This window comes from Glossina fuscipes, unplaced genomic scaffold (genome assembly GCF_014805625.2).
Source record: "Glossina fuscipes isolate IAEA_lab_2018 unplaced genomic scaffold, Yale_Gfus_2 0, whole genome shotgun sequence".
NCBI classification, from domain to species: domain Eukaryota; kingdom Metazoa; phylum Arthropoda; class Insecta; order Diptera; family Glossinidae; genus Glossina; species Glossina fuscipes.
Window position 1 is genome coordinate 44,298,230 of NW_023998414.1, and position 14,594 is coordinate 44,312,823.

Genomic DNA, 14,594 nt, shown 5'->3' on the forward strand with positions numbered 1-14,594 from the left:
ATTATAATGATCGTAATACATAAAGTGTTATATTAATCGATCCTATACAATTCATATATAAATAAACATTCGTTGTCTTTTTCACAAAAAAATTAGAGTTTTTTGGTCTAAAAAGTCATATGCGATTTCAGAAACATTATACAACATACTTACGATCAACGCAAAAAACAAATTATGTTACAGCAAAAGAAAGGAAAAAAACGTATTCTACATAAACGCAGAATAAAGAAAGATTGTTTAGAAAACAAAATACTGTAACAAAATATTGTAAGAAATATTTAATATATTAACCACTTAAAAAAGAAAAAAGGAGCAGACAAATTAGCACACTACCCTTTAAACGACTGCTTATTGAATATCAAGATGTAGCAACAAAAACTATACAAAAACGTTAAGTGACAATAAAACTATAAATTCGCGTAATCAGTGGAAATTTATGTAAACATACACGACATTACACACATGCATGCATCTACACAGTATAATATGTCTCCGTTTATTTCATATAAGTCGTAATATATAAAAAACAAGTAAGGTAACTATGTGCATTTCAAAGCGAATCTTTAGTACCCATCCATCGATATTTGAAAGCTGACCACTTATCCGTAAGTCAAAGTTTAAAAACTCAAAAATTGTTTGGTTTGTAATATTCTATAAAGTCACTCGCGATTTTAAAAGAATTTTCATGCAAAATCTGACCGTCGGTTGCTTTTTAGCAAAAATTGTAAAATTCAAATCATTTCAAGGGCTTGTGTTTACGCAATCCAAAGTCGTCTTATAAATAACTTTAGAATTATTTTAATATATTTTACATAAATGCCGGTATTAATAAGTTCTCATCTAGGATAATTGGACTGTTATGCGGTATAGGTATTTTAAATTTGTCCTCAATTTTTCAATAGTGGTTGGCTTTGACTTATTTTCCTAGCTCTTGTTTTATATATAATATTTGTGCTTTAAGCGTAGGTTAAGCATTCACTTCTCTCGGAATTTTGATAATTTACGCTTGAACAAAAAATGCCTTCATAACAATGTCAGCTAATACCATTTGATAATTAATATATTTCGGTGTGGCATCACATCAGATAATGTATTCTCACATCAGATAATGTATTCTTCTATATAAATATCAACCAACAGAATGTGTGGAGAGAACAAAGAAATCTTGATCCCCATTCTCTGATGGCAGTGCATAGTTACTAAGAATAATAATATCTACTAAGGTTATTTAACAAGTAAAACTCACCGTTGCTGGTAACGCGACATATTGTGAAATATTTGAGTTTTTAAGTTTGAAAATTTATATATATATTTATTTATATATACGCACATATATCTACATATATGTACATATATATATATATATATATACGTACATATAAATAAATTTTAGAAAAGCGTATTTTAGGAAACGTGATGAAACGCTTTAAAGTTACCTCAGGTCTTTAATAAACTACTTCTTTCTTAACAATTAAAACGTTTTTCTAATAAACTTTTGGTTGGAATACCATTTTTAATCTTTTCTTTTAAATAATTTTAATTCTTAGATTTAAAAGTACAATTTTTTGCTTTCTTTGTATTTCTTTCAGCGTAGCTTTGTTTTCTTCTTTTTTTTTTTCTTTTTTTTTTTCTGTTTTTGGCACTTTTTTTAGTTATAATATAATTGACAAAAATTTCAATAATTTTTTTTATTTCATTGCATAATATGCATATGTATATACACATATGTATATTCTAGTTGGACATCGAAATATTTGTTGACGAAACCCGTGGCAATATTTAAAAAACGATTATAAGAATAGATCAAACATCTTCGAAAAGTAAACCTCCGGCGTGTTGAACGTGTAAGCCCGTAGAATATTATCGAGATCTCTCTTTCTTGTTTTAAGTTTCTCTTAACAGGTCTCTAACACACGAACTGTTTTGGTTTTTTTGTTTCACTTTTAATAACAATTTTTGTGACAAGACGGAAGTATTTATGATTTTTTTGTTCAATTTTTATAATTATTATGTGTAGCCTTTGGCTTGTTAATGTTTTCTTGTATTTTCATATTACTCTCTGTACGTCCTCTTATATTCAATTCTTATATTCAAGGCACAAGAATTCTATAGAAATGACTCTGTTTTTATACTTCTATTTTTTATACACTCGGAGACATTTGATATTTTACGCACTTTAAACACCTATGTAACGAAGGAGAGAGTAATACACACATAACAAAGAGATAGAGTGAAAAAGAGAATCATTAAATATTGCCTTTCCTTACAATTTATAGCCTATTAATGATTATTCTCTGCTCACATAAATATCACCAAATTGTTGTAGGTTTTACGGTGTTTGTGTCTCTATCCATAAATGTGTTTTTTCCATGTATTTATTTACGTATACATCCATGCCAAATACATTCAAATGTTTTTCAGAGAGTATATTAAAATAGGAAATATTGAAAAAAATTTTTTTTTGTTATGTGTGGTTTGGAATCAGCAGGCAAGCGTACATACGTAGTAATTTAGACAAATAGTTAAAAAGCATAATTTCCCTTATATGGCAGCATGAAGCGTGAAGAAAAGCTCCAGAAACTTCTCATTATGTTTAAATTGAGGTTAAGTCTTGTTGTTGTCGTTGTTATTTTTTCTCGTTAATGTAATTATTATAAAAGGAAAAAAATATAAGCACTTTGTTGTCGTCATTCTATATTTGCACCGCAAAGCGCTAAATAGATTAACACACTCACATTCGAAAAATACTACAAAAAAAAAAAAAAAAAAAACAAATAAATAAAATAAATAAATGAAGAGAAGACAAAGGAAAAAATTGAAAAAATGAACTCGTGGAGACCACAAATAAATCTAGGTCAACTACTCGCTGCTATTTGTGCTTAGTACTGAGTAGTAAAGAGCTTCGGTTTTTAAAATAAACAATTTTCTTTGAAAATTTCGAAAGAGGTTCCTGGCCGACCATTTGCTAAATCTTCTTCCCAAGGTTTTGCTGGTAGTAGCCATACACCAGAAAATAAAACCTGAGTGACACGAGTTCTACTTCGTAAGGAAACCCGTTAGAGTAGCTAAAGCAAGTCGGGTTTAAAAAAATACTACTAAACCTATTTTTAGTTAACCTCTCTTGCTTTCATAAAACTTTTACACATGGAATGATATGAAGAGCTTATAAAAGAAATTATCAAAACAACTTCCAGAGTTTTCAAAAGCTTTTCAAATATATACACCTATAAAATATCACCATATTTATTAAACTCTTCTCACTTTACTGATGTAAAATGCGAAATTTTTTGTGGGCTGTTTCCACTTTTCTATACCATGATAATTATTATTAATATCCACCATTTTATTATTTTCGACTCTATGATAAAGCGAGATCGTGTTATTTAGAAATGTTGAGTATAGCGAAAGTGTTACCGATTTTGTGACATGCCATGACTACGATAAGTAAAGACTCGACTAGACCACAACAACAGCAACAACATGAGCAAAAAAAGTGCTGACGGTGAGGTCAGAAAGTAATAATAATATTTTAAATATAATAAAACATCAATGATTAGTTTGTAGGTTTTTCTTTTTCTTCTTTTTGTGCTCCGTAATGAATTGGTGCGTTAAAATCTAACTAGTTATATCAGAGGGGGTGAGTACAATGAATTAACTAGTTGGCGAATTAATCAATTCTGCAAACAAACGCACATGCACACATTCGTTTTTGCTCTTTGTAGACCGATGTTGGCACTCTTCGTCTCCACCAAGCGATAACCCCGTCTTTATAATTGAAACATACGATACACTCTTCATAGAGATTTATAAAGATAGGTACAAAAGTGTAAAAATTTTCTAAACTTTTATATATTTTTTCTATAATTCTTCTAAAATTTTTCACCAAAAGTCTTTGTTTCTAATAATATGGAATTTTTTTAACAGTTTGTAAGTCCGATATAACTCATAAAACTTAAAAAAAAATTTTTTTTAGCCGATTTTTCGTATATATATATGTATATCCATAGAGTTCGTATGCATATAAACAGGTTCATACACATGTTATATATACATTTATAAACGAGACAACAACCAGCCGCAAAACACATATAAAATTTACAAAAAAATATGTAAAATATTTATTGTGTGTTAATAGTTTTCATAGCTTTTTTCTCAGTATTATATATATTTACGTATATTATTTTGCACAAGCTCTCGCGATAAAAAATGTGCACACCTTTACCGTTCAAAATTCAATTCAAAAATAAAAAATTCTCTTATGAAACGAAAGGCAATAGTCTTACACATCTTTTCTCTCTCCTCTTTCTTTCACTCCCAGGAAAGTCAAAAAGGGCATCCATAAGAACGCATAGCAAAATAAGTTTTACTCTCAGAAATATAAAAAAATGTACTCTTACCCAAAGATACCCATACACTGCCCTTCATTACATTACTCAGCGGCCAAATGTCTATATAACATATAGCACGTACACGAATGCATAATGGGTACAATTTTATATATATGTATATATGCATATATGTATACACAAAATATGCATAGGCAATCAACAGACCGGATAGTTTTTAAACACACACTTATGCATGCAAGTGTTGTTATATTTGTTAGCTAAAGTTGCGCCTTTGATTACTAATGCCATAGCACGTAAACATATAAATCCATTCTGTTACTCATTCCACGACATTCTCTGTCAAATTACTCTTTTTTAAATATTCCTACCTCTCACATAAATTAAATGTAGGAATAAACAAACAGGTACCAAGAGAGAGAGTAGAAAGAGTTCTACGTCTTCACTTAAAAATCAGCTCTCTAACCGATTAAGTAATTTTGTTGTTTTTCCTAGAAATTTTGATCGCTGTTTTAGTGTTTATGTAGATGATGTGGTAAGAGACAAATGAAAAACGAAATCTGGAAGAGAATTTCATATCTTTTGCTATAGAAATAATAATAGGGTTACAAAACAACTTAAATGTATTTAATGTTAGGGAAAGATGTTATTAATAAGTGATCTATCCATAGTTTTAACCAAACATATAACTGAACACTGAAAAGTATTAAGAAAATGTTTACGGTAGGAATGGGCTTAAAACTTGTTGCTTCATAGAATCAATATGATAACGTCATTTTTTCTGAAGCTTTGGGTACACAAAGATATTGATGTTTCTACGGCATATGTTTCAGTTTACGTTGTCTTTTCGTTTCTTTGTGTTTTTACTTGAATTAAATTGGAGAAAGTGCTGCCGAAGCTATAAAAATGTTAAAATTGGTTGGTAATGAAAATGCAAAGGATAAAATGTGTACACGTCCGTCCCCTCCAGCAAACCATCTCAGGAAATGATCTTCAACTTAGTCTAGAAGTTTCCCTCCCGTTCGCAGTTATTCTTTAGACCTTTCTTCATCAGATCAGCACAGGTTCAGATTGATGCGGACATATTTAGAAAATCAACGGATCTGCAAAATTGAAGATGTGGCAAATTGGTTTCTACCCCGAGGCTATCCTATAACACGCGAAAGGCATGATTAGCAACGGTGCATGTAACACTTTGTAACGATTTTTTAATTAAATTTAAATTTTATTAAAAAAGCTGCAAAATTCATTTGTATAACTATTTATATAGCAGTGTTTTCAAAACCAAACTTTATCTTTTCCTATTAGGTGGAATTACTAAATCTTGATGATGATAAACCATATCGCGCGACAAAATGCGAAGACATTTTCATAGACTTTTTAATTACTTTTATGTATGGATGGTATTTACAATGTAGGAAATAGATCAGCTATTAAGATTGGTATTGTGAGCGTGGAGAACATCATAAAGTATATTCTACGTTAATTCAGTGTAAAATCAATTATCTCATGTTCACTTTGAAATATCGTAACGTACTTTATGACGTTAAATGGTGCAAATATAGAAACACTTGGGCAGTATACATGCCAAACCGAGATGTAACGCCGCATCTTCATCTTTAATATGAAAACCGTTAGTTTACTTTTTATTTCTTGTGAGCAAATTTTTCGGTTTCAAGTTTTTTAAGATTTCAAGTTTTTTTGAAAATTAGACAGACGACAACTAGATTGGCCAAAATTGTTACGCGTACTTAAAAAATAGAGGTAACAAAACTAAGTATAATATCGGAATTTATTTTTTTAACAAAAGTTCATTGAACTGCCGTTGTTTTAAACCTTCTGCACTCTTTTTTCCAGTTTAAAGAACTTCCTTCTGCTTTTCGAGTGATGGTGTTCAGCTTAGTTACTCTTCTGTGATCGCAGAGCAGAGATAATAAACCGGGGAGTGTTCTAATTTTGTGTTAGGAGGAATCGAAGACCTTTCTTTCTGCCTTTTTTGCTTTTACACACTTGCTGTGTGACAACATACGCATGTGCGTATGTATTAATGCAGATAGCGCGCGAAATGCTTTCTATCTTTCATGCAATAACACACATTTCATTATTTAATATCCTGCTGGTTTTGGACAATTCTGCTACTCCGTTGCTCTTTCTCCTATTTGCGGATCGGTATCCTTTGTTTACTTTCCTTTTTTCAATTTTTCGTTACTGTTGCTTTTTGCTACAACAAAAGGGTTGTTTATTGGGTTTTTTTTTTTTGGAGTTTATTGCAGTTATTATCTGTTTTTTGGCCTTTTTAGCTTTTTCGTTTTTTTTTCCTAAAAAGTAAGCATCTGTTGTGTTAAGTTTTATTCGATCGCTATTCCGTTGTAGCTGTTGTTTAAGTTGCGGCGAAAAACACGATATATAAAAAGTTACACCTTGTTATGAAATATTTTACGTTGGAAAATACAATAATATCCATTTATATTTATGTTTTCAAACGCACCAATAAAGCGTTTGGTTTCATTGAACTAGAGAATTCATAGCTTTTAAACATTCAGATATGTATTACGAGGCTTTCCTCTGGAACTAACTTTTTAAATTTTATAAGCGAAGACCTTATAATTCCGATCGCGGATTTCATTCGAAAAGAAGTAATATTTAAATAATTTTCGCATCTATTTTCCATTAGTGTTTTTTTATTTACCTATATATTTGCTCTTTTACTACGATTTTTTTACGAACTCTGTATTTTCTGTTATTACATTTGTTGCTGCTTTAACTGTTTTTACATTGATAATAATCTTATTGTTTTCATTTGGTATTTCCTGTATAAACACATAGAATCGAATAAAGATAGTCAATTACATACTCACATATGGACGCACAAATGTGTAACTGGCGTTGCATGTGTGCGCAAGCGTACGTGTGTTTGTGTGTCTATGCACATATTTGTTGCTACAGTTTTAATGTTTTTATACATTACTTAAGTTGTTGTTGTATTTGCCGGTGTAGGGTGTAGGTATATTTCGTTAAAATTTCCACCATATTATACCTTATAGGTATATATATAATATGCATGTATTATAAAAAGACGTAATTCAGGCTTAGTACAACAGTAGTGTATGTTGATGTTACGATGTTTCACCAACAGCAATAATACCGAAAGCAACTTTTCTTTATGAATTTGCCGTATATGAGCAGATATAACTTATTATATATAGAAGAGAGTGTGTCCTAAAGCGTCACATGGCCAAAATGTTCAAAAGGCGAAACTCTATCGTAACACAGGAAAATAGTAAATTTCCAAACCATAAATTTCGTTTAATAGGAATTAAAGTTTTATAGTTTTTTTCTATCAAAAAGTTTTAGGATATGTACTTTTCATACAAATACAACGTATACGAAAAACACAATTTAGGATTACATGTGCATATGATATGCAATATTTGTAAGACATAGCTCGAAATTTATGCTAGCGATGATAAAGAAATAGCGCTCGCAATTTCAAATTTCCCAAATAAGCTCACATTCATAATGGAGATTAGAATTTAATTCCCCAGTATTGCTCTATACGAATCATTATATTATAAAGCGGCGCCACTCTTGCAACATTAATATTTTTATTTTCATAGAAATAGTTGAGAAAGTGTTAAAAGTTTATATATAAATAGCTCTTAGAATATTGCGTTTATACAAAGTTCTTTCAATTTTTTAACCTTGAAATATAAAACTTTAATTTTCTGAGAATTCGGTTCAGTAACAAACCGTCTTTTAAAATAGAAAGGGAATTTCTAAGGAGAGAAGAAAACACTCTTTTCTGTTGAATTCTCTCAAGGAGCAGCTATTTGAGAGGAAAGTAAACACACCGATTTTCAAGGCTAACAATGAAGAATTTCATAATAGAATTTAGATTGAACAGGATTTGATTTTAAATCTATAACAAAAGAAAAAATTACAAAGGCCATCTTATATGATCATGAACGTGGGTTTGTAGTTGTTCGTTAGTCACAACTATCTTCAGATGCTCTTTGTTTCTCTTTTCTTATATATCGTTAGCTGAAATTTTTCTTTCATAACGAGAACACACGTTTCAGCAGCTGTTTTTACTAGTCCACTGTGTGTTTGGCTTTGTTGTGTGTTTGTTCTTGAAATTCTCTCTCCTTCTTTTTGTTTTGTTTTAGCGCAAAATTTTTTACCTAAATTTATAATTCGGATAGTATGTACTTTTTTATTCTTGTTTTTTAGTTCATGGGATTAGAATGCCGAAAACGCACGTAAGGGACGGACGGGGAAATTGAAAATAAGTCCTTCCCATGTGCGACAAGCGTGTTCATTTCTAAACTCGGAGCATTAGATTATTTTTTACCTGTAGAATAATACAATTCTAACAGAACAAAAAGGAAGGAAAGAATTAAGAAATTTTATAGGTATAACATTGTTGTACAGCTAGCAACAGAGCGTATTTTATTATTATATTAAATTTCTTTATTTTTCAACGCTTAATGAATCTACTACAGGAAAGTGAGTTGTTGTGGTGGAGTGAGCTCTCATTGATTCACTCACTGTTAAGAAATTTGGCTCCACTGTAAAACGTATATTGAAGTCAAATTCGTGTTGTCAAGGTGCATTAAGATTGTATCAAGAATATGGCATTACGATAGAGTACGTTTTAGTTTAGTTATCTAATGAAAGATGCTCGCATTTCGCTTTTCTTAAATATTAGATAGTTCCTTTAATTTTGGTTAGCGAAATAGGAAATACTAGCGTACATAACGATTAAAATCAATGTTTTTTACTTTTCTCTACCTAAAATAATACTTTTCATTTAACATTATTAAATTAATCAGCGTATGACGACGTTAAATAATGGAGTACTCAAAATTGCATTTTCGGCCTTTATTACGTTTGCCGCCTAATTTGCAGAAACTCGCTGCCGAAGCCAACCAAACACGGATTATGGTGATGCTTCTCCATCGTATTCCAATTGTCGGTTTTGATTCCAACGTTTTGATTTCGACGCCAATGACAAAAAACGATCTGGAGGGCCAAAAAAGTTCAGGGACCATGAATCGCAACGCTTATTGACCGAAAACACAAATCAAATTGTCGAACAGCTTAGCAATTGCTCAATCGACCGTTTCTGGCCACTTACGTGCGAACGAAAGGATCCAAATAGAGGAAAAATTGCTAACATATGAACCCTTTCAACACAGCGGTTTCACGGCTTCCCAGTCAAAAAAAACGGAGTTTTCTGTGGTGCATTTTGACTGACGATGAAAAGTGCAAAAAGTCATCGTTTCGTCCATCTGTATCGAGACCGAAGCGGATAATTCATGGCTATAAAGTTTTGTGCGTATATGGTGGGATCAGCAAGGTGTAGTGTATTACGAGCTGCTAAAACTGAATGAAATTAATACTGCAGACGTCTACCGACGTCAATTGAGCAAATTGAACGATGCATCGTTGGAAAAGAGAGCAAAAATAGTCAATAAAATGACTACCACACTAATTGACTGAAAATGTCGCTTTGGACAGTTGTTGCAAGAGTTGTTAAAGATATACTATCGCAGTTCGAATTGAAAATTCTGCCAGACCCAACGTACTCATCAGACATAGCATCTTCTGAATACTACTTGTTCAGATCGATGCAGCATGACACGGCTGGCACGCAGCAAAGAGGAAGTGTGAAAATGAACTGTTGGGTGGATCGCCGCTAAATCAATTTGAATTTTTCCCACACGATAACGCCATGTTGCCAGAAATATGGTAAAATATGGTAGCAAATGATGGAAAATATTTTGAATAATGTACATTGTACCAATTTTTCTCAATAAATGCCTGTTTCAAGTGAAAAATTTTTTGAGCCTAATAACTCGCGTCTTAGTCTCCGGCATTTGCCTAGTGGATGTTTCAACCGTAGAAGTATATTTGCGTTTTAATCTGTTTTATGAAAGTAAAAGAAAGGAAAAAGTTTGTGTTTATTTAAGAAGAAATGTGCAATGCAAACTGGTTTATGTAAATATGTTCAAGTTCAATTCAACTTTATATAAGAAAGCTGAATCCGTTATGCGTTTTTAAATGCATGGCTTACGTTTTTAAGACTTAAAACCGACATTGAAAGGCTATTTAGAAGTAATTTAAGCCTTTTTAGTTAGTTTAATTGATTTGTGAGGTTCGAGAGAATTTTTTTTTTTTTTTGAAATTAGGTCGATTTGGACTTCTTTTTCCACCCAGTAATTCGCATATGCTCATATCTTAACAAGTAATGTCTAAGGAAAACAATTGAACCCAATGTGTGTTTTACGATAATTAGTGCAAACTTCTTTGCACGTTATTCGCGTTAGTTTGAACATTTTAAAATTCATTTCAATGACAAAGAGGTTCAAAAATATGTCTTTACGGCAAAAGTTATTTACAATGTAATATAATTTAACCCCCGGCACCTCAACTTAACCTTTAGCATAGCATTAACGTGATGTTCAGTTTCAATGCTCAGGAGGACGGTCATGAATTCCGACATATCACCGAACACAATTCGAAAAATGAATGCGAATATAAATCCCTATGAAAAAAGAATGCTTGGACTTTGTTTTGTTTCGTGCTACAAAAGATAATGGAAAAGGACTTTGCAATAAATCATTGTGAATTTTCCTATTTTTACGCAATAAGCTATTAATTTTTTCAATAATAATATTCCTTTGTTGATATTTTATTCGAGGTAAATTTTGTATAAGTGAAGGCGCTTGTGATTAAATTTTAACGTAAATATACACAAAAATACGCGCTTATACAGGCGTACGTAATCGGCTAGATATGCGTGTATAACATGCACAGGTTTGAAATGCATAAGGGTAACATAAACGTTGTGTTTAGTCACATGAGATTTAACATCTTGAAAATATTTACTACCTGCCTTTTTTGGTTTGCGCAACGGCAAAAGCAATAACAAGAACAAGACAATATATGTATCTTGCATCCTGTATTGAGACGAAGCAAAAAAAAAAGAAACGCGGGCGTTAAGAAAGCAGCTTCCAATGAAAAGCAACATAAACGAAAAAAAAAAAAAACCAAAAATTATTTGTGTCAAAATGTTCTGGTATGAAAAACAAAAATTGAAAAGGCATGCAAACACAAAGCAAAGGTATTGGTAATCAACAGCGACAAATGTGGAACAAATTTTTGGTTCCATGCTTGCTGTATTGAAGTTCATGCTGCTTTATTTTATTTTGAAAATCAGTAGCACTTTGATGTTATTGTTTTTCCTTATTCAAAGTGTTTTGGAGGCATCGTATTGTATTAAATATTTTTTTATTTATTTAATATTTCTGGATGTAATATGTGTTCGGGTTCTAACAATGACGAACATGCTTAAAGCTTTACATATGTTAACTATTTATGATGATCGTTTTTGTCTCGTTGTTATCATCATCATAAGGACTGTTATTTTTATATTCATTAGTTTGATTTGATGTTGTTGTTTTCGTTATTGAGTCTCTTCTGCTTACACGCATGTTTTCGTAATCTAGACACGCACATATATGTGTAAGTCACACAATAAAATTTTTCTGTATGTATTTTATGGGTATTTAATGCTTTTTTATTTTTTTTCATTTCGCGCGTTTCTTTCAATTTCTATTCAAGAGCAATACATTTAGAAAAGCTTCACATAATATCATTCAAATATTTGTGGTTGCCAGAAAAGAGAAACATAATTCTAAGAATAGAAACAAAAAAACTCGTTTTCTAAACTCAGTTATAGACACATACACATGCGTACTGACACGCTCGCGCGCATATGCGTACATATTTCGTTAATCAATTTGCATATTTATGCCGTTTATTTGTGTTTTTTTCTTTTAATTCAGTGTTTTTTGTGTTTTCACTGTTCTTTTTAGATATTTTGCCGCCACTGATCTTCGAAATGTTATATTTTTTAGTTTGTCTTCATCTCATCGTGTGGCTGTATATGCATTATTGACATGTATTCAGATTTGTTCATGTTTTCATTTTTATTATATTTATAGCGAATTCGCGTTACCATTAAAGAAATTATATAGCTTATGCGACATTAAAAAAAGAAAAAGAAATTACAATTCCCCCTTCGGCCGAACGCTCTCGAGCTCCCCACTTGTTTCGAAATCAAAGCGAATCTGCTTCATCGCAAATAACCTACTGCACTGCAACGCAATATTTTTTGACGCATAAGTTACATAACGGCAATTCAACGCTTATGGCAGCCCTGCTCACAAATCGTTTACATATAAGTGATCATTTCAATAAACTCGATATATAATTTACTACATATGCGATTTATGATATGAAACTTTTGGTAAATCGCGTAAAAGTTCCGCTTAAAAGTTCCGCTAATCAAACTAAAAATATATAATTTCATGTCAAGTTCCACATTCTAGATAAAGATTACAGATTCTGATCGCGAGAGAGTTTATAGGGGGAATTCGGCTGTCGTGCCCCCTTATCACAATGAGCTATAAACTCGTTTAATCTTGCTTAACTTTGAGGTCATGTAAGTCACTGAATATTCTGAATGAGTGACAGGGGAATAAGTAAACTTATTATTCTTAAATTATTTATTTATAAATGAAAATTTAAAAGAAAAGTAAGTGCAGGCCAAATACAAAGAAACGGCTTAACGATTTTTTTTTTCTTTTTTTTTGAGACATGGTGTGAAGATACTATAATATTAATATAATATATGTAATGTAGTATCCATTGCTACATAATTAACATGTACGTGTATACATACGTGCCATTTTATATATGATTTCGCGTACTACTAAAAAATGTTGTCCCCAAACTCTCAATGGACTCTTTGCCCCAATTAAAGCTCTTTCACTTTTGGATTTATTTTGGAATAAATTAATTGTCAAATTTTTCGGAAGCATAAATATATACACTATTGGATGGTTTAAAGCTGAAATTATCTTTAAAGAGTAGCTGAAGTCTACATTTTAATTAACATAGCAGTTCGTCTAATGTCTACATTTTAAAGTAAAAGCTTTCATCCACTACGAAAAGTCTATATTTAAAAATATGAAAAGATTCTGGCTAAGTGGAGTGTAAATTTGGCATATGTTTCTATAAGTTCGCATGAGAAAGATTTACGTCAGTCATTTCCGAATGGCTCCTTATTTATCGTTGTTAATTTTTGGAAAGGGGTCTTTGCAAAGTCGATACGCATAAAATTGTGCTTAAATGAGTGAGCAGCGTCTACAAAGCGCGTTTCAAGCTGATATAATCGGGCCTATTTATTTGTATTAGCCACAAAGTAGCCAGTAGCAAACAGCTTCTTCAGGTTTAACTGGTTAAACGGATAGAATGTTGTTCCTTTTTTTTCTCTTTTTTTATGAGAATCGATTAAACGATTTTGGATATTCAATTTCATTTTATTTTGTTTTTAATTTTTATCAGTTTATCTGAGGTCGTTTTTAGACCACGTTAAGTTTTTGGCGGCTAATTGGCTGTTATTTTCTAAAACTTCGTATTAATACAATATATTTTAGTTCATTTCAGCTCCATTGTTATTGTTGTTGTTTTCATTGTTACTGTTTTGAAGTACTTGTGAAGAATTTCATATTTTTCTTTACGAAGTTGTGTTCGTCAATGAAACGAAGACAGGGGTGTGATGATAGTGATCTGAGTTAAACAAAAGCAAACAAAGATATCTTTAAAATTTATATATTCCTGTTCTAATGCAATATTCCTGGGTAACATTAGATTTAGATGTGCTAAACTAGGGAAATATTTGAAAATACAGAAAATTTGATCCCCTTGGTAGGTAAACTTGTTTTGCGTGCTTGAAACGAGGAGAATATTAACAGAAGGGTTTGGAAATGCGATTTTTCAATTATAATATATTCAAGTAAATGGACATGCATGTGTACAAACATTTGCATATATGTACATACATAGGTAAATAACATACATAAATACGAAACATATTGTCTGCCATCTCATAAAGTCTAACAAAAATTGAAAGCTTTTTTCTTTTTTTTTTTTTGTACATTTAAACTCTAATCAGCTCTCTACACATTGTTAGTAAGTAATTTGTATCTCATAGTTCACGTAAACGTGCATATATATCTTATTTACCTCAGCTTCTCCCCTTTTTTTGTATGTGAGATGCTTGTCATTTTATTTTTTTTTGCCTTTTTTCGTTTAAATAATTTTCATAAATATGCCTATTGCGCTTGCGTAGCTATTGTATCTGATTAAAAAATATGAAGAAGGTGCTTTGTTGGTTAG

General features: G+C 31.3%; 1 protein-coding gene and 1 long non-coding RNA gene across 5 annotated transcripts in view; both read right to left on the reverse strand.

Moving 5' to 3' along the window:
- Positions 1-14,594, reverse strand: part of LOC119632161 (insulin-like growth factor 2 mRNA-binding protein 1) — a 47,921-nt gene that overhangs the window by 11,884 nt on the left and 21,443 nt on the right. Inside the window, exon 1 of one of the 4 annotated variants that reach the window (XM_038024961.1) lies at positions 1,247-1,555. The exons of 2 other annotated variants lie outside the window; for them this stretch is intronic. In XM_038024961.1, the coding sequence (XP_037880889.1) occupies positions 1,247-1,332 (86 nt within the window). In that variant the 5' untranslated portion in view covers positions 1,333-1,555. Of the gene's footprint in view, positions 1-1,246; positions 1,556-14,594 lie in introns of those variants that run through there. One more of the 4 variants, XM_038024996.1, reaches the window with a different exon arrangement.
- On the reverse strand, positions 1,660-3,686 carry LOC119632196. Its single transcript, XR_005246754.1, has 3 exons — positions 3,415-3,686; positions 2,268-2,747; positions 1,660-2,184 (listed from the first exon to the last, which is right to left on the reverse strand). It is a non-coding gene; the product is annotated as an uncharacterized LOC119632196 (long non-coding RNA).